Below are 20,784 nucleotides of genomic sequence, written 5' to 3' on the forward strand. Positions count from 1 at the left end.
TGATCACTCTCGTAACACTCATTGTTTCATGTTCTGTATGTATATAAATCTCCCCACTATATTTTCCACTGAATGCATCCGATGAAGTGAGCTGTAGCTCACGAAAGCTTATGCTCAAATAAATTTGTTAGTCTCTAAGGTGCCACTAGTACTCCTTTTCTTTTTGTGAATACAGACTAACATGGCTGCTACTCTGAAACCTGTCAGACAGATAAGTATCCTTTCAACAGTAGTATATTTTAAAATTACTTTTTGCAGATTACAAAGCCCCACCGTATCTTTTAAACCATTTCCTACCATGCCTTTTGTTCCCCATCCCATTGTAGGACTTTCAGCTCTCTTTCAGTCTGAGGACTACAGTCAAATATAAAATTAATTCTCCACCAATACAGATATATATAGTAGTAGTGTAGAGTGAGGATGTACATAAGCCTCCAGATGATCAGAAAACTATCAAGTGTGCAGCTGTGCGTGGAATGGTGTGTGTGCAAATTAGCATAACTGCAAGCACAATCAACCCATTGGTCACCTGAAAGTGAAATTACTGCTTTTGAACATACAGGGCCTGATCCACCACTGCATGACTCTGATTTTATGCGGACATAGCTTAATTGATTTCAGTAGAATTGCACCGGCATGGAGTGGAAACAATATGATTGTGAATCAAGTCTGTAATCATGCATGTGTAAATGAGGTCCATAGTTACACACAAATTTTTCTGAAAATCTGAGATGCAGGATTACAACTGGGATTTTCAAGGAGCTTTAGGGAGTTACACCACCAATATTACCTGGAGTTTTCAGAACCCAAAACAGTGGTAACTTACCATTTTTTTTCAGGCTGTGTTAGGAATAAATTAATAGGAACACAGTGCTTCTGTCTGATAAATGATTGATATAAGGAAGCATGCTCTTATTTAAAACTACTATTTATTAGATATTAAGCATACACACACACACTTGGTTTAGGAAATTCCAGATATAGTTACCAACAATCTGAGATGGTTTTGAGTGATAAACAGCCAGGTTTCCGGGGCCCTTTCCCCATACAGCTGATGGGGAGTTTAGCTGTCAGATCCTTGCCCGAAGAAAAGCTCCCTCAGACTGCTCTGAGGTATTTACTTTTGCCTAATTTCTATGGCGAACTTTAACAAAGCACATAACCTATAGTGACTCCTAGTCGGTTAGCATAACAACCTCTACTGGGTTACCAATTTTTAAAATTTTAATAAATTTATTTTAAATATTTAAAATATTTTTACCTAACAACAACATGTCAGGGGCACCTAAACCCAGGTTGCTATTGACATACTTTTAATAATTTTTGTCCTATTTTATTATTCTGATTAACAAACTACAAGCATGCAGCTGTCTGACCTTGTGTCACAAAGGCCTAAGATTATTCCTAGCAATGTGATGTTTGGTTTTCAGTTGGCACTGGCAGAACATACAAAATGGCTGACTGTGGTACTGTCAAGTTCTGGGGCACACACAGGAATGTCAATTCCAGGGTAACAGCAACTCCTACTAGCCTATCTTATGTCGTAACAGCTAAACCTAATTCCAAACTAAGCATTCTACACGTGTCTTTGTTCACCACACTCCGCCTTAATAGCATGCTTACCTATTGTTTGTTTTTAGGAGTATTATAACACAACTCTCAGTAAATTGAAAAAAACTCTGCACTGGAGTTGGGATTCAGAATTACCTTTGGAATGCATGTCCCACTCTGTAAGAATCAGGAGCATGGTGAATGATGAAAGATTCTCTAAACTCTGGAGTCGCTGGAGTCAGTGGGAGACTGTGCTGGGTAAGCAAAGCAAGACTTTGGAATATTTCCTTGCTGATTTAATGCTGTGGTTTAATTTGCTAGTGTAAAGCCAGTAAAATACTGGAGTTCATGTCAGCAGTGGCTATGCAACATCAATGGACCATTTTAGAATATACTGCTAATACAGCAGAACCCTGTTTATCTGATTTAATTGGGATAGGCCGGGCTAGATCAGACAAGCAAAAATCCGGATAAACCAGAGAATGGAAAAATGTGATGCTGCAGCGCCATCTAGTGGCCACAGGAGAGATCACCCGCTTCTGGCCTTGGAGTCCTGCTTGTTCAGTAAATGCAGGAAGCCAGTTAAGGGAGGGTCAGATAAATGGGGTTCTACTGTACTTGTGTGCATGGTTTCATAGAACCATAGAAATGTGGGACTGGAAGGGCCCTTATGAGGTCATCTAGTCGTCCTCCGCCTTCCCTCCTGCCCCACCCCTCAGCACTGTGCTGGGGCAGGATTAAGTATACTTAGCACATCCCTGTAAAGCGTTTGTCTAACCTGGCCTTAAAATCTCCATTGGCAAGGATTCCACAGCCTCCCTAGGTAACATGTTCCAGTGCTTAGCTATCCTTATAGTTTTGGTCTCTCAATCAACATCAAGAAGACAGAAGTGCTGTACCAGCCTGTACCAAGAAAGCCTTATGTAGAGCCTATTATCACAGTGCATGGCCAAACCCTCCAGTCACTGGACAAGTTCACCTACCTCAGCAGTACACTGTCATATGCAGTTCATATTGATAGTGAAACCAACACCAGAATTGCCAAAGCTAGTGTGGCCTATGTGCAATTGTGTGGGAGTGCACAGGGATTAGTCAACAAACAAAACTGAGCTATCATGTATAATAAGCTACAAAGCTATCATGTTTCTAACTTTGATGTATGCATGAAAAACCTAGATGGTGTATAGATGCCATGTTATGAAGCTGAATCACTTTCACATGGGCTGTCTGAGGAGACTGATGAGGATAAGATGGCACGACAAGGTTCCAGGGAGGGAGATTCTCATATGGGCAGGTATTCCAAGCACCCATACTCTGTTGATAAAGTCACAGTTGAGATGGTAGGCCATGTCACCAGAATGTCAGATGGGTGACTACCAAAGATCTTTTATGGTGAACTAAAGCAGAGAAAGTGCTGTCAGGGACGCCAGAAGAAATGTTTCAAAGACTCCCTGAAGTTGTCCTTGAGGCATTTCAACAGAGTTTTGGGAAGATCTTGCTCATGATCATTCTACCTGGAGAAGTCTCATCCATACTGGAGCACCAGTCTGAGCAGAGGAGAACTACTGAGGCAGAACAGAAGTGCCAGCAGCATAAATCTCACAACAGCAGCATGTCCACTGTTAATCAAGTAACCCATAGTGGCATCTCTTGTTCAGTGTGCTACAGACAGTTCAAAGCTCATAGAATCATAGAATAACAGAATTGGAAGGGACCTCTGGAGGCCATCTAGTCCAACCCCCTGCCCAGAGCAGGACCAGTCCCAACTAAATCATTGGCCTGATCAGACCGTCATGTGTTCACAGAAACCAAGTCAATCAGTGATGTCATGGTCATCTTCAAACTCGAAGGACGAACAACATCATCATCCTTACAGTTAGAAAGTTTTTCGTAATATCTAGCCTAAATCTTCCTTATTGCAAACTAGAATGTTTACTTCTTGTCCTTTCTTCAATGGATATGGAGAACAATTGATCACTGTCCTCTTTATGACAGATTTGAAACCAGATATCAGGTCTCCCCTCAGCCTTCTCTTGACTCGAATAAACATGTTCAGTTTTCAATTTTTCCTCATACATTTTCCAGCCCTTTTTCCATTTTTTGTTGGACACTCTTCAGTTTGTCCGCATCTTTCTGAAAATGTAGTGCCCAGAACTGGACACAGTACTGACCAGTGCTGGGACAGTTACCTCCTGTGCCTTACATTTGATGCTCTGTGACATTGACACCTTATATTCAATTTGTGATCCACTATCACCCCCAGATCCTTTTCTTCCTAAGTGAAATATTTCACACTTGTCTTTATGGAATTTCATCCTGTTGATTTCAGACCAATTCTTCAGTTTATCAAGATCATTTTGAATTCTAATCCTGTCTTCCGAAGTGTTCGCAACCCCTTCCAGCTTGGTGCATCTGCACATTTTGTAAATATACTCTCTACTTCATTATCTAAATCATTAATGAAAATACTAAATGGCACTGGCCCCAGAACAGACCTCTGCAGGACCCCTCTTGATACATCCTCCCAGCTTAACAGCAAACCATTTCAAACTACTCTTTGAGTATAATTTTTCAGCCAGTTGTGCATCCACTTTATAGTAATTTAATCTAGACCACCGTCCCTAGTTTGCTTATGACAATGTCATGTAGGACTGTGCCAAAAACCTTCCTTATATATTGTATCTATTGCTTCCCCGCTATTGAATAGGCCCTAAACCTGTCAAAGAAGGAAATTAGATTGGTTTGGAATGATTTGTTTTTGACAAATTCACATTAGCTATTACTTATCACCCTAGTTTCCTCTAGGTTTGAACAATTGTGTCATTTAGTGCATTTTTTAAAATGTTTTTAATGTCCTAGAAAAATGATAGAACTTCCAAGTATTGTTTAATCTCATTAGGAAAACTGTAGTCCGCAAATTAAAACAACAGATAGGAGTATTACTGTATAAAAGCAGAGAAGAAAGATAGCTGCTGGATAGAGCCAGGAACTCTTGCTTCTTTTCCTAGCTCTGTCACTGATTTGCTATGTGACCTTGGAAAATTGCTTCACCTTCCCGTGTTTCCCTTTACCCAACTGTAGGATAGATAGAACAAGGCTTACTTTCCTTATAGGAGATAATGAGGATTGATTACATTTTGTATAGCACTTTGAGATCCTCAGATGAAAACTACAGTACAACTGCAAAGTATAAAGTCTGAGACAGCCTGCTCACTAACACCAATCATTGCATAAAAGTAGTAAAACTGTGAAAAGTAGTATAGATCTCATTAACTTTATTTAGAAAACAAACTTGTGTGCATGGAATTTCCTCTAAAGGGCTCAGTCTTGCAGCCTGTGTCCACTGGGACTAGTCACATGCATAAGGTCAGTAGGATTCTGATCACAATAAATGGAGTTAAATTTAAAATGGACTTTTATATGTTTTGAGTGTGTGTTTTTTATTATCAAAGAACAAAAGACTATAGGAGACGAGAGTGTTTTGTTTTCAGCATCTGGTTGAATGGCAGATTTCTTACCTGCATTCTTAATTTCAAGGTTTCTACTGAAGGAAATGAGAAATGTAAGTATTGAATTAGTTAATTAGCACGCTATATGATGTTTTTATTTTATAGGAAACTTTTAATGTTGTTAATCCAGATTATATTAAATCATGTATTTAAAATATGTTCAATTTTAGTTTCAGTAAAGTTATGTAAATTAAATGTTACACCTGGCTAGAAGGCAATTGAGTTGTACAACTCCAGGATCTCTTAGGCTATGTCTACACTGCATGCCTTACAGCGGCACTGCTGTGCAGCTACAGCCGAGCCGTTGTACGCGGTAGCCGCTCTTTGTTGCCAGGAGAGAGCTCAAAATAAAATAAAATAAAAAATAAATACCAAATATAAAAATAAAATAAAATAAATAAAACCACCCCCCAACGAGGGGAACAGTAGCTTTGTTGGTGGGAGAGCATCTTCCACTGATGAAGTGCTGTCCATACCGGCGCTTTTCATGGTTAAAACTTTTGTCACTCAGAGGAATAATTTTTTCACACCCTTGAGCAAGAAAAGTTTTAAGGATGAAAATGCAGTGTGGAGACAGCCTGAGGGCATGTCTTCACTAGCAACATTAAAGCACTGTTGCAGCAGCGCTTTAACATGGCTGTATAGTTGTGGCACCGTAAAAAAACCAGCTCCACGAGGGGAGTAGCTACCAGCGCTGGTGCACTGTCTACACTCGCACTTTACAGCGCTGAAACTTGCAGTGCTCAGGGGGGTGTTTTTTCACACCCCTGAGCAAGAAAGTTGCAGCCCTGTAAAGTCCCAGTGTAGACAAGGCCTTAGTCTTTGAGGATAAATTTAGTCCTACTTCATTGTATATCCGTGATGTCCTTGGCAATGCTGCTGTAGTAAACAAGGAAGGTGTAATATCCTTACCACTGAAGTCTGACTTGTTCCTTTGATTAGGGCTCTTCTAGGAAGAAAGTGTCTCTTCGGAAGCTGTTGCATAATAATTCTTGGACTCAGTGCAGAATCACTTCAACAATTTCACAAAATTTGTAACAGCATCGTGTGTTCTGTGAATGTGGGGCATAAATTAACCACCTGTGATTCTTGCTTCACTGTCATCAGGCTGTAGTATTCATATAAACTAATACTGAGAACCAAGAGTTATTAATGTTTCTCTGAAGTTTATATTTTATGCTTCTTTTTTCCTAATGCAAGATTGTTGATTTGGCTCTGCATTCATGTACTAGTTTAATATGAATACACAGAAATCTCTCTGTAGCTAAGGTTATAACAAGGTTTCTATTATAAGTCTTCTGGGACTTAGATCCACAATGGTTTAGGCTCCCTTGGTGAACTCCTGGCCACATGGCAGTCAATGGTAGAACTCCCATTTGCTTCACTAGGGCCAGGATTTCACCCCTTAACTCTGTATTTCAATATTTCTACATTTTTTCAAAAATGTAATCTTAATTTAGAATTTCTAGACATTTTTATCATTTAATTAGTGTGGGTGTGGGATGGGGAAGGGATGAGGTTGGGATTTCAACTACAGCTCTCTAGTAAGTTTTTTTTCTTTTTTCTTTTTTCATGTTTTGATACAGACTTATAACCTTAACTAGTTTCTCACAGGTTTGTGTCTGGCAATCGTAATTAATATTAAGGACAAGAGACACTAGCAGTAAACCAACTACTTACGTCACTTCTGAATGAACTTCTGTGAAATGTAATCGTAGAACCCAGGAAAAATTGGCTGAATACAAGGCAGTGATTAGCTCTTTCAGATTGACTGGAACAGCATAGTTTCTGGTGAACTTAGATGATTTTTAAAAATGTGTTTTGAAAGGATCACTAAACTTTTCTTCCTTAATGACCAGGAAATGGTGTGTTTGATCCCTGTCCAATGTTAATTCATAAATGGATCCCTTATGGCTTCAGTCTAACAAGAATAAAAAGATTTCATCCATTAAAAGGTGAGTTTGAAAAGCTTTTTATCTGCCAAGTTTAGTTATCCACACTGGTTCAGGTTTGCACAGGTCGTGCTTGGATTTAGATACTAGAAATGTTACCAAATGTAGCAGGGGAAGCACAGAGCCCTTAACTTGGGTCTTGGCAGATAACAAGCTTTTCAAACTCACCTTTTAATGGATGAAATCTTTTTATGCTTGTTAGACTGAAGCCATAAGGGATCCCTTTATGAATTAACATTGGATAGGGATCAAACACACCATTTCCTGGTCATTAAAGAAGAAATGAACACACATATCATCCCAGCTTGCCTTTGCAAAATCGTATGTACAAATCCTGTGTTAGAGGCCAGATGTAAAGCTCACTAAAGTTAATGGGGCAAAGAGTCCTGTGGCACCTTATAGACTAACAGACGTATTGGAGCATAAGCTTTCGTGAATGAATACCCACTTCGTTGGATGCATGCCAAGTTAATGGGAGTCTTTCCATTGACTTCATTGGGATCTGGATCAGGTCCTAGGGGGTGAAATTCACCACTGTACAAAGGCTCATGCACCACTTAAGTTTTATATCTTACGGGTTTAAGTAGGACTGAAGTGGGAGAACATCACAGGAGGGTGTACAAATGGATGTTTGCATGTTGATAGTTGAGGTACAATTACCAGATGTGTGCAAATGCCCAGTTATGCATTCAAAGTCACAATCACCTATCTTGAACACCCTTTGGAAAACTTGTCCCTAGTGCTTTCTCAGCTATCTAGTCATGGGGTAGACTGTTCACAAGAGACTCCACAGCATAAAGAAAGAATATTCAAGTTAAAAGATTTATTCTTTTGTATCTTGCAGGCCTAGATACTTCAGATGACAACACACCATACATCTTCCCAGAAGATAAAGTTGTAGAGGAAGGTTCAAATGTCACTTTTTGCTGCATTGGAGGCAAAGATAGCAGAATTGAGTATCTTTTGTTTAATTACACTGATTATTATTACCCAGATTCAAACACCAGCCAGCAAAACATGGTGATTACTATGAAGAAGGTGTTGCATGCAGAAGTGCCTGGCATTCCTGTCTTTTGTAAAATCTCTGGTAAAGAAAACAAAAAATACAGTGCAACGCTTCTCTTTGTGGGCAGTAAGTACACACTTTGCTTTGGGTCTCTTTTTCTGTTGCTGATGCGTGTGGGAGGGATTGCGCTCTATAAAAATCACTTGTAAAGTTCAAGGGGTCGGTTCTGAGCAGCTATAAATTGGCATTGCTCTGGTAGCCTCAGTGGAGCTATGCCTATTTACACCAGCTGAGGAACTGGCTCCAACAGCATGTCCTTACATTACACATTCCAGAGAAGAAAGAGAAAACTTTGTTTTCAAGTTTAAAGAGTGCAAGTAGATTTTGACTAAAAGAGGTTCATGGATGAATCCCAAAACCTATTAATGCTTTAGCAAACAGATAAACCAGGGAGCTTAAATTAATAACTTTGGTAGATACTAAAAATCATGGACTGAATAAAGACACTGGATTTATGGCTTATTACAGCAATTTACAACCCATTAACAACCCCTCCTTTTCCCCCTGCAGCTGCCTTCCTTCCCCAACTGGAGGGGTGTTAACAGGCCACTTCACCTTGAACAGTCCCTTGAAATGTTAACTACTTACGCTAAACAATCTGTTCTACTTTGTATTTCCCTATGACATTCTGAATACATTTCCCAGGCTATGTCTCCACAACAAATTACTTCGGTAAAAGTTACATCTCTCAGGGGTGTAAATAATCCACACCTGAGTGACGAAAGTTATACTGATCTAAACTCCGGTGTGGTCAGCACTTTGTCAGACATAGCTATCGCCTCTCGCTAAAGCAGGAGTTAAGCCGACAGGAGAGAGCTCTCTTGGTGCTGCATCTGCTGTAGTGTAGACATACACAGAGCTCTTCTTCAGGTCTGAGGCTAAGCTTGAAAGCTGGTCTTTCTCACCAACAGAAGTTGGTCCAGTAAAAGATGATACCTCACCTTGTCTCTCTAATATCCTGGGACTGACGCAGCTACAACACTGAATTAACAACCACAGACAAGCTGGGTGAGGATCTTTTATTGAACAAGATTGGAGAGAGAGAGATTTCGAGCTTACACAGCTCTTCTTCTGGTCAAACACAGTCACCTAAGAATTCAGCCTGAATATGCATAATACTAGCATAGCATAAAATGTTTCCCCTCCAAGTATAGACGTAAGTTTTAAGTTGGGTGACACCCTAAACATTGAATAGATCTTTATTTTACATAAATAACATGTTTGGAGTGCAGTGATCTTTCAGAGTACAGTACATTTTAGTCTGCTTTCTTCTCTGAGGCTGTCTTTGTATGAGTGCAATTGAAATAATAATGTCTGTAGTCAGCCAGGCTTTGTACATGTTAATCGTTAGTTTGTCATGTTGATCTTCTCCTTGGTTTTAATTACAAGAACCACCTTATGAGCCTGAAGATATTTCCTGTGACACTCGGGACATTAAGACATTAACTTGTACTTGGAATCCAGGAAAAAATACCTATCTTTATGGGGCTCATTCAACAAAATACCACTTGTTTGAAAGGTAAGTTTTCTCAACTGATTAAATTAGTTCTATGGTCTGCACTATACAGGAGGTCAGACGAGATGATCTAACGGTCCCTTCTGCCCTTGGAATCTATTATTTACAATCTATTAAAGTATTTTTCTCTGTTTGCTATAAGAAGTTGCACCCTTTTCCAGATCATTAAGCAATACATTCAAACAACAAAGGTTTAACAGCCCAGGACTTTGGAGCACCCACCATTAACACTTTCTCATGTTGAAAACTGACCAACTAGCCTCACTCTTCGTTTTGTCTCCTCACCAGTTTCTGATCCATCACACTAATAAATTACCTCTTTAACCAGGACTGACTAATTTTCTTTAATAGTTTCTTGTGAGAGGCTTTGTCAAAGCTTTTTGAGTGTCCAAGTGAGTCCTCGAAATATATTCTCTGTTACTCACTATTTTGTTGTCAAAAGGGCTGGATGGCTCATTCTGTTCCCACCACCTTGTGGTAGTCAGAGACAGCCCAGAAGCCCAGATCTGTTCTCAGAGTGAGCCACACTAATTTTCCCCCTTCTAGCCCTGTCTAAGATTAGGCATTGCTAATTAATTTTTGTTTAGAGACTACACACATTTACTTGCACAAACTCATCCCAGCCCCTTTCCCCCCCACACACCCCATACCCACCCTCCCCATAGGTGTAGTTTGGGCAGCATTTCCCCCCAAACAGAGGCAAGGCATGTGGGGGCACCCAGGGTCATATGCAGCAGATGGTGCTCCCCCATTAAGCCGGTCCTTCTCCCCCCCAGCACTGGCAGCCTAGGTATCACTCCAGATGGGTGAAAGAGACAGTGAACCAGGGGAACTGGCTTCAGTGTGCATGTCGTACCTCCCCCACAAAATAGCAGTCAAACTATGCCTATGCCATGCCCCCCCCCCACACACACACAGTTGTTGGACAGTCTGGAAAGCATCAGTGTTCTATGGCCTGGATCCTACAAACAGCTATAGACATGAGTAACTTTGTGCATGTGAGTTCAATCCATTCAGTATAACAGCTTAACCTCTGCTGAAAAGCCAACAGTACTGAAAATACTTATGGGCTGTACTGAACCGTCTTGCACAAGGCCATTTTGGAATTGAATTGGTCAGAATTTTAGCATTTAACTCCCATGGAAGTTTTCTGTGGTCAACAGCAAGAACATGGGGAATTCATCCAATTCTCCATCCCCACAGATCTCCTGCAGAATACTGAGTGGCATGAACAGTCAGCCCATGAAACAAGATAGAAATATTAGATCACCCAAACAACCTCATTAGATAATCAGCCACAGTTGCTTACCAACTTCTGAAAGCCTTTTGCTTTTCAAATAAACCATTCCTGGGTACCCTCCTTTATACCACAGTTCTTTTAAAATATAATAGAAATTACTATTTCTGTTACATTTGTTGATAGAGAATTATGCACATACAACAACTGTATTTTTATTTAAGTTTTAGTTCTGTTCTAGGTAGGCATCACAGTTTCTGAATCCATTATTGCGCTTCTGCAGCATCTATGATTTTAAACCAAAGAAAAATAAACCAATGACTTTTTCCTCTCTCTTGAAAGGTTTTCCCAAAAAACATTTTGCTACCAAGAAACAGCACACTATCTAGAACCCATCCATTGTTCTTGGGCTATAGACCAGCAGATGATATACAACCTAACACTGACTGCCCAAAACCCTCTTGGAAAGAGAAGTGCTAATTTTGTCCTTGATGTAGCTCACAGAGGTAAGGGTTTTTCTGCTCCTTGTTGATGTTTTGAAGGGTCTTTTGGGTAGGCTGAAGATCACCACCATGAAACATTCTGGGGCCGCCCGTCCTATTTCTCTATGGGGCAGTATTGTCTGAAAACCTCTCAGATTTAAAGATAAATGATTTTTCCTTCCCAGCTTGCCCTGATTCCCATCTTCTCTGTGCCCACACTTGCCTGCTCCCTCTTCAGTTTCAGTTTTGCAGCTGCTGTTACTGATGAACACAATCCGATCTCCAGGTTGAGAGCTAAGTGATCAAAATGATCCCTTTTGTGGCCTCAGAATCTGCCAAATGTCCAAATGTGGGGAGTGATATGCAACAAAGGGCCTAAATGAGAGGCACAAAAAAAGGAGCCACTCAGGAAACGAAGTGCTGTGGGATCATTCCTTTGTTGTACAGAACTTTGACACCACAGTTTCACAATTACACGTTTCTGATGTAAATCTTCAAAAACAAAAGGGAGAGGACACCAAATTTGTGTGGGATGGACATGATTTTGGCACTAGAATGAATGATTCCCTCATAATGATTGGCATTTGAGTGGTAAATGCATTATTACAGCGCCTGAGGGAGTGGGCATATGCCCCCCAGGGGCAGTGGATGACAGGAGTACCAACATGCTAGTGCATGAGACAAGAAGAGCAATTTACCATAAGTGAAGCAGAAAAATTGACTATACACAAAATGCTTTCAAATGCATAAAGGAAACACACTGAAAACACAAGAAAATGAGTTTCTTTCTCCAACTGCTTTCAGTTCTAGGAATTGTGGGTGCTTCTTGTAACAATACTAGCTGTCTCTTTCTGATGGCATAAAGCTTGAGTGCTCTTCTAACCAGTCTTTTTAGGCAAGTCTTGCCATTTTTCTATTGCTACAGATATTTGCTGTAGATTTTTTGCGGATTTAAAAAACATTAGCAAATAAAGCAAAACAAAATTTACACCCTATATTGTAGCTCTGCAGTATCAATAATGGAAGCATTCAAGGGTCAGATTTGGACACCATCTAGCCTAATACTGCTTATAGAGCACATATCATCTGAGGATCTCAAAGGACTTTAACAAGGGAAGATGAATAGAAGTAGGCCCTTTTTTTGGATGCAGAAGCTGAGCCACAGAAAGTTTAATTGATCTGCTCACATTCAGTCAATAGAAGAGTGGTGAATAGAACTGCAGGTCTTTGGCTCCAAGTCCAGTGAACTACTTCTGGGATGCAGAGCCCCACTAGAGAAGTAGATAAACAATAAAAGACTCAATTTCTAAAAGCATCACTTATTTTTACTAATACATATGTCTCTCTGCCTGGAATCCCACTGGGAGAGATGTAATGAGGAAATCCTAGACTAAGCCTCGTATTCACTTTCATTGCTCAATGAGAACATTTTGAAAGTTCTTGAATTCAAGTTTTTCAGAATCTAACTTATCTTTCCCTTTGGCAGTTCATCCATATCCCCCCTCTGACCTTTCTGTGGAACATATGAAAGCCACAGAAGTCAGTTTATACTGGCGTATGCAGCCCAAGTACAAAGCAATTAAGCTGCTATGTCAGATTGAAAATCGCCACCCAAGTGGGCAAGTGGAACTGGTAAGAAACTTAAGTTTCAGTCTAAACAAGCAACTGGGGTTTTGGGGTATGGAGTATAGTATATTTGTATCATGGTTTTTAATGCCATCGGTAGTGGGTGGGTGAATCACTGGCCCTTATTAGGTGGAATGCCAAACGTGCACAATATGTGTGATGGAATCACATTCTAGGAGAAATGTTCAGGTCTTTGAGGTTGTCAGTATTGTTGGAGACCAGGTGAGAGACAAAGCTATTGTGAGAGGCAAGGTGGGTGAGGTCCATATATTTTATTAGATCAACTTCTGTTGGTAGAAGGGACAAATTTTCAGGCTTCGCAGAGCTCTTCCTCATGTCTAGAGAAGATGGCGCAAGTGCTAGAGGAGCCAACTGGGGGGGGGGCGCTTTTCTTGACCCGCTGCTCACAAATCGGGTAGAATTAGTGGGGGAAGCAAAAGTGGATGGGAATCTGGGAGGCAGTGACCATGAGTTGGTTGAGTTCAGGATCCTGACGCAGGGAAGAAAGGTAAGCAGCAAGATACGGACCCTGGACTTCAGGAAAGCAGACTTCGACTCCCTCAGGGAACGGATGGCCAGGATCCCCTGGGGGACTAACTTGAAGGGGAAAGGAGTCCAGGAGAGCTGGCTGTATTTCAAGGAATCCCTGTTGAGGTTACAGGGACAAACCATCCCGATGAGTTGAAAGAATAGTAAATATGGCAGGCGACCAGCTTGGCTTAATGGTGAAATCCTAACGGATCTTAAACATAAAAAAGAAGCTTACAAGAAGTGGAAGGTTGGACATATGACCAGGGAAGAGTATAAAAATATTGCTCGGGCATGTAGGAATGTTATCAGGAGGGCCAAATCGCACCTGGAGCTGCAGCTAGCCAGAGATGTCAAGAGTAACAAGAAGGGTTTCTTCAGGTATGTTGGCAACAAGAAGAAAGCCAAGGAATGTGTGGGCCCCTTACTGAATGAGGGAGGCAACCTAGTGACAGAGGATGTGGAAAAAGCTAATGTACTCAATGCTTTTTTTGCCTCTGTTTTCACTAACAAGGTCAGCTCCCAGACTGCTGCGCTGGGCATCACAAAATGCGGAAGAGATGGCCAGCCCTCTGTGGAGATAGAGGCGGTTAGGGACTATTTAGAAAAGCTGGACGTGCACAAGTCCGTGGGGCCGGACGAGTTGCATCCGAGAGTGCTGAAGGAATTGGCGGCTGTGATTGCAGAGCCACTGGCCATTATCTTTGAAAACTCGTGGCGAACCGGGGAAGTCCCGGATGACTGGAAAAAGGCTAATGTAGTGCCAATCTTTAAAAAAGGGAAGAAGGAAGATCCTGGGAACTACAGGCCAGTCAGCCTCACCTCAGTCCCTGGAAAAATCATGGAGCAGGTCCTCAAAGAATCAATCCTGAAGCACTTGCATGAGAGGAAAGTGATCAGGAACAGCCAGCATGGATTCACCAAGGGAAGGTCATGCCTGACTAATCTAATCGCCTTTTATGATGAGATTACTGGTTCTGTGGATGAAGGGAAAGCAGTGGATGTATTGTTTCTTGACTTTAGCAAAGCTTTTGACACGGTCTCCCATAGTATTCTTGTCAGCAAGTTAAGGAAGTATGGGCTGGATGAATGCACTATAAGGTGGGTAGAAAGCTAGCTAGATTGTCGGGCTCAACGGGTAGTGATCAATGGCTCCATGTCTAATTGGCAGCCGGTATCAAGTGGAGTGCCCCAAGGGTTGGTCCTGGGGCCGGTTTTATTCAATATCTTCATAAATGATCTGGAGGATGGTGTGGATTGCACTCTCAGCAAATTTGCGGATGATACTAAACTGGGAGGAGTGGTAGATACGCTGGAGGGGAGGGATAGGATACAGAAGGACCTAGACCAATTGGAAGATTGGGCCAAAAGGAATCTGATGAGGTTCAATAAGGATAAGTGCAGGGTCCTGCACTTAGGACGGAAGAACCCAATGCACAGCTACAGACTAGGGACCGAATGGCTAGGCAGCAGTTCTGCGGAAAAGGACCTAGGGGTGACAGTGGACGAGAAGCTGGATATGAGTCAGCAGTGTGCCCTTGTTGCCAAGAAGGCCAATGGCATTTTGGGATGTATAAGTAGGGGCATAGCGAGCAGATCGAGGGACGTGATCGTTCCCCTCTATTCGACATTGGTGAGGCCTCATCTGGAGTACTGTGTCCAGTTTTGGGCCCCACACTTCAAGAAGGATGTGGATAAATTGGAGAGAGTCCAGCGAAGGGCAACAAAAATGATTAGGGGACTGGAACACATGACTTATGAGGAGAGGCTGAGGGAGCTGGGATTGTTTAGCCTGCAGAAGAGAAGAATGAGGGGGGATTTGATAGCTGCTTTCAACTACCTGAAAGGGGGTTCCAAAGAGGATGGCTCTAGACTGTTCTCAATGGTAGCAGATGACAGAACGAGGAGTAATGGTCTCAAGTTGCAGTGGGGGAGGTTTAGATTGGATATTAGGAAAAACTTTTTCACTAAGAGGGTGGTGAAACACTGGAATGAGTTACCTAGGGAGGTGGTAGAATCTCGTTCCTTAGAGGTTTTTAAGGTCAGGCTTGACAAAGCCCTGGCTGGGATGATTTAACTGGGAATTGGTCCTGCTTTGAGCAGGGGGTTGGACTAGATGACCTTCTGGGGTCCCTTCCAACCCTGATATTCTATGATTCTATGATTCTATGAAGATAATCAGAGTATCACACCACCAATAGATGTTATCTCCCCTGCCTTGTTTGTCTCATATCCTGCCACCAGCATGGCTACACCACCACTGCAAAGGCCACTGAGAACATACAAATTATTGAGTCTCTGTAGGAGCAGCAAAAGAGATCTGATGAGAGATGAAATTCAAGAGCTAGGTTGGGACAGAGCCAATGGAGAGACTTTAGTAGTGAGTGATGTGGTCTGAGCAAGTGAGGAAGAGAATCGTAGCAGTTGCATAATTAATAGATATTTAAAGTCAAAATGGACCACTGTTGTCATCTAGTCTGACCTTGTGCATAACACAGGCCATAGAATTTCACCCAATGATTTCTGCATCTAGCCCAACATGGTTAAACAAGAACAAAACTTGTAGAAAGACATCAGCAGGCAAGCTGTCCCAGTTGTTAATAACCTTCATTTAAAAATGGGCATTTGTTTCCAATTTCAACTTTCACTTTCCAGTCACTGGAAATCTTGGGAGAAGCAATAATCGAGGCTTCAGGTGAGGAAGGTGCATGTGTCTCGGTGGTGGGAAGGGAATCGGGCCATGGACAAGTGTTTTTAAAATGTTGTGGAGGAAATAGCAACAAGATTTAGTGACAACCTGGTTGGATGAGGAGCAGGAAAGGAAGGAATCACAGATGCCCTCTAGCTTGTGAGCCTGAGACACAGGAAAAAATGGCTGTGTGAATAGCAATGGTGAAAGGAGAGAATGCAGAAAGCTTAGGAAGGAAAATAAATTGCTCAGGCTTGGCCATGTGAAAGCTTGAGGAGCTGAAAACCATCAGGCTATGTCAGAGTCAACTCCATCAGAGTACTGCTGATGACTGTGATGTCACTGTGACCAAAGAACTGTTGCAGTTGGCATTTAGACTTCCAGATGTATTATGCAGACTAGTCTGCATATACATTACTGCCCTCTGTTGGATAGAATGCTAGACTTGCTGCAGTGTGTAAGAGCTTGCTACCATGTACTGGCAGGAGGCCTTATAAGCTCTAATATTACTGGAGCTAATGGAGATTTCAGCGTCAGTTCCAGTGGTAGAGGCTGATGTGGAGGGGGCAGAATGTCCTGAATTACAGCTTGGTGTCTGTGCAGCTACAGCATGTAGTATAGCTGATGTCCGTAAAGACCTGTGTGAACATATAACTTCCTGGAGGGGGAGGAAGGTTGCAGCAGAGTCCATAACCTTGTTCCACATACTTTAGTGAGTGTTCAGCTTGCCTGTTCTTCACAAGTTCATCTAGGTTTCCCTGTGGTCCAGTCCACACAGGGGCAGCTCATCTCCAGAGTATTACAGGACAAGTTAAACTTGAAAGCTTGTCTCTCTCACCGAAGAGAAGTTGGTCCAATAAAAAAATATTACCTCACCCACCTTGCTTCTCTAACTAAAGCACAAGCAGGAGTGCTCCACTTTTGTAGGAAGTGTACATGGACAGGCCTCCCTGGAGACCTCCCAGTGGATGTTCTGCCTCAAGAGTGCCAGCTGCGGGAGATCATCACAGATGATAGTTTAGAGGAGGGGACTATACAAAACATGGGGTCCCTACGACATAGCCACTTTATCTTGGGCAGAGTTCATCCTAATCCTTTTGAGGATGGTAGCAAGTTGTGGGGACACCCAAAGGGAGGGTCCAATGTGGAACATGTGTATGCTAATATCCCAATGGTATGTACGTATCCAGAACAGCATCCTATTTACCTGATCCTAGTAAGGAGGTCCATGTTTTAAATATTTTAAATTTAAGTTTTAGATATTTTAAATATATGATAAAAGAAAGGGGCATATGGACAACAACAGAAGCACCACAGGCAGAAGTGGGAGAAATAGGCTCACTAATTACACCTTTTTCAACCTACATAGATAAAAAATTAAGTAGCAATTTTGGCAGACCAACATGAAGGGATCCTGTCAACAGCATTGGCCAAAGGGGTTAATAGAGCTCTCTGTGCGCCTCCCATATGTCCATGTATTTGGACCTACTCTGACTTTTCCAGCATGTTTCCACATAATTTTCTGCATTGGGTCAAACCTGACAAGGCAGATGTAATAAACGTGCTGTTGGTTGAAGCAGGGGACAGAATGACTTCCCGAATCTTAGCCAAAAACCTCTTTCTCATGAAAGATGTCTGAACCCTAACCACGTCACATTTCTCCTTTGCTTTTGCAGCACAATAGTTCACCTGTTCAGTCAAATTCATATCCACACCTCACCCTAGGTGGCTTGCAGCCTTTCACCTATTACAACTTTAGAATGCGCTGTGGTGCAGCTAGCCACTTCTGGAAATGGAGTGAATGGAGCAAAACCCTCAGAGTCAGAACAAATGAAGCAGGTGAGTTCAATCCATTGGGAAATGGGGTGGGGGGAGGGAGGGGTTTGCAGCTGAAACTTGCTCTTCAAGTTGCTGTTCGCCATCTGCCAGACTGATGTCTGGAAATACCAGAAAGCTCGTTGTTTTTGGTGTATGGGGCTGCAAGCCTAAGAGCTGCAGGTATTGGGTCAAAACCATTTTAAAATATGCGCATATGTCAAGGTTCCTCCCCCACTCTGAACTCTAGGGTACAGATGTGGGGACCTGCATGAAAAACCTCCTAAGCTTATCTTTACCAGCTTAGGTCAAAACTTCCCCAAGGTACAAAATATTCCACCCTTTGTCCTTGGATTGGCCGCTACCACCACCAAACTAATACTGGTTACTGGGGAAGAACTGTTTGGACGCGTCTTTCCCCCCAAAATACTTCCCAAAACCTTGCACCCCACTTCCTGGACAAGGTTTGGTAAAAAGCCTCACCAATTTGCCTAGGTGACTACAGACCCAGACCCTTGGAACAATGAACAATCCTCCCAACACTTGTACCCCCCCTTTCCTGGGAAATGTTGGATAAAAAGCCTTACCAATTTGCATAGGTGACCACAGACCCAAACCCTTGGATCTGAGAACAATGAAAAAGCATTCAGTTTTCTTACAAGAAGACTTTTAATAAAAAAATAGAAGTAAATAGAAATAAAGAAATCCCCCCTGTAAAATCAGGATGGTAGATATCTTACAGGGTAATTAGATTCAAAAACATAGAGAACCCCTCTAGGCAAAACCTTAAGTTACAAAAAAGATACACAGACAGAAATAGTTATTCTATTCAGCACAGTTCTTTTCTCAGCCATTTAAAGAAATCATAATCTAACACGTACCTAGCTAGATTACTTACTAAAAGTTCTAAGACTCCAATCCTGGTCTATCCCCGACAAAGACAGAATATAGACAGACCCACAGACCCTTTGTTTCAGTCCCTCCTCCCAGCTTTTGAAAGTATCTTGTCTCCTCATTGGTCATTTTGGTCAGGTGCCAGCGAGGTTACCTTTAGCTTCTTAACCCTTTACAGATGAGAGGAGCTTTCCCCTGGCCAGGAGGGATTTCAAAGGGGTTTACCCTTCCCTTTATATTTATGACAGCATACATGTGCACAGAACAGACTGATCGGTGAAACTCGAGCTTTGGGTGAAACCAGATAAGGTTTCAGAACTCCAGGTGCATTATCTGAACCTTGTGCCAAACTCAATCCCATCACTTTTTTCCCTGATCAGTGAGACGTGCTGGCCAGCTCCTCTTCTTCCCTCTGCAACTCCCAGCATATCTTCTATGGTACCTCTGCCTTGGCTCCCTCCTCCCTGTAACCCCCTCTTCTTATGCCTCCCCTGACTGTTGGCATACCACATCTTTAAAAGGTTCTGTTTGTCTGGAATCTGTCAACCTCCTAAGTCTCCACCGCTTTAAATCTGAAGTTGTGGTACTTGATAGAGCCCAGAATGCACCAGATGAATCAGAATTGGTGAGATATGAAGTGGGTGCAGCTGGACCACTGAATGGGCATAGTAGTTGCTGTGCGTTTTGTGTGTGGAGGCATCATTCAGTGGTGGGAACATCCATGTGTGTTGGGGAGGGAGGGGAAGTGGGGCTCGGCACGGAATGAGCCAGGAGTAGTTTTTGTAGTTTCAAGGGAGCTCCAGTTTTTGGTATGGAGGCACAGGGTCGGTGAGTTTTGAGGTCTAGCTGAGTTGCAGGTGGGATGGTCTCCTTAACAAATATTAGCAAAGGTTTGGACAGTTCACCCTTCCCAATATACAACAGCTTTGTTTTATGTGATTGATCACAGCTCCCTCAGGGAAACTTGATGTCTGGAGAGAAGTTACCCCAGTTTTGGGAGGACGGAATGTGACCTTATTCTGGAAGGTGAGTCTGGGCACAGAAATGGTTAAGAAAGTTTACAGAAATGACCGGCACAGTATCTGGGGTATTTTTCCTGGCAGGGTGCAAGATTTCTCTCTCATTTTAGTTTTCCATTATGATGTGTGGCTCTTGTGACAATGGAAACCATAATCACCACTCTGCTTACACTGGTACTGAGAGAGTCTGGATTTTTGTTCAAGCCATGGATTTGGACCATATGTTGCTTTTTTTCTCCCCAAGAAAATGTAGTTTGGGTGCCAAAATGTTTTTTAAAAAGTGAATGAAAGCCTACTTTTTTAAAATTGTCCATTCAGTGAGCACAAATAGGAAACAACATACACAAAACCTTCAGGTTGCCTTATTTCAAAACTCCCAGTCACTTAAAAAAATATTTCTATATACTTACGGGTTAAGTAGAAATAATTCTGTCATTTGTTTAATGTCATCCATCAAGTGAAAACCAATTTTCTTTTTTCTGTAAAACAGAATATCACAAGTACAGTATCCTTCGTACCCTTAAAAGCTTCTACTATAAGAATCATGCCAAATACAATTTGTAGTAGTGTAAATTTAGCTGCAGATTAACTAGGTCTTGAAACATTTTCCATTTTTTTCCCCAGCCATCACCAGACTTTAGAGCTAATGGTGGAGATATTTCATTTGAGATAACCTGGGAAAAGTTAAAGAAAGCCTCTGAACTTGAACACATCTCCATTTCTGCATTACAAAACAGTACAACAATTTCCATCGATAACCATTCCTACAAAATCAGCGTGGCAGCAAGGAACAATATTAATTCTTCACTTCCTTCAGTGATGATCATCTCCCGAGCGACAGATAATGGTTTGTGTATCTTCAATCCAATTAAAATAACTTTTGTGGGTGCTTATCTTGTA

General features: G+C 41.8%; 1 protein-coding gene across 9 annotated transcripts in view; it reads left to right on the forward strand.

Annotated features, from left to right (window-relative positions):
* The window catches only part of OSMR (oncostatin M receptor), a 68,839-nt gene that overhangs the window by 36,033 nt on the left and 12,022 nt on the right, over positions 1–20,784 (forward strand). For all 9 annotated transcript variants that reach the window (XM_084628475.1, XM_084628476.1, XM_084628473.1 and 6 more), the window contains 8 exons: positions 1,641–1,809; positions 7,857–8,144; positions 9,468–9,597; positions 11,174–11,337; positions 12,800–12,945; positions 17,833–17,995; positions 19,815–19,891; positions 20,509–20,731. In XM_084628475.1, the coding sequence (XP_084484601.1) occupies positions 1,641–1,809; positions 7,857–8,144; positions 9,468–9,597; positions 11,174–11,337; positions 12,800–12,945; positions 17,833–17,995; positions 19,815–19,891; positions 20,509–20,731 (1,360 nt within the window). The remainder of the gene's footprint in view (positions 1–1,640; positions 1,810–7,856; positions 8,145–9,467; positions 9,598–11,173; positions 11,338–12,799; positions 12,946–17,832; positions 17,996–19,814; positions 19,892–20,508; positions 20,732–20,784) is intronic.

The sequence above is a fragment of the Lepidochelys olivacea genome (genome assembly GCF_965140295.1).
Source record: "Lepidochelys olivacea isolate rLepOli2 genome assembly, chromosome: 5".
In the NCBI taxonomy this organism is placed as follows: Eukaryota; Metazoa; Chordata; order Testudines; family Cheloniidae; genus Lepidochelys; species Lepidochelys olivacea.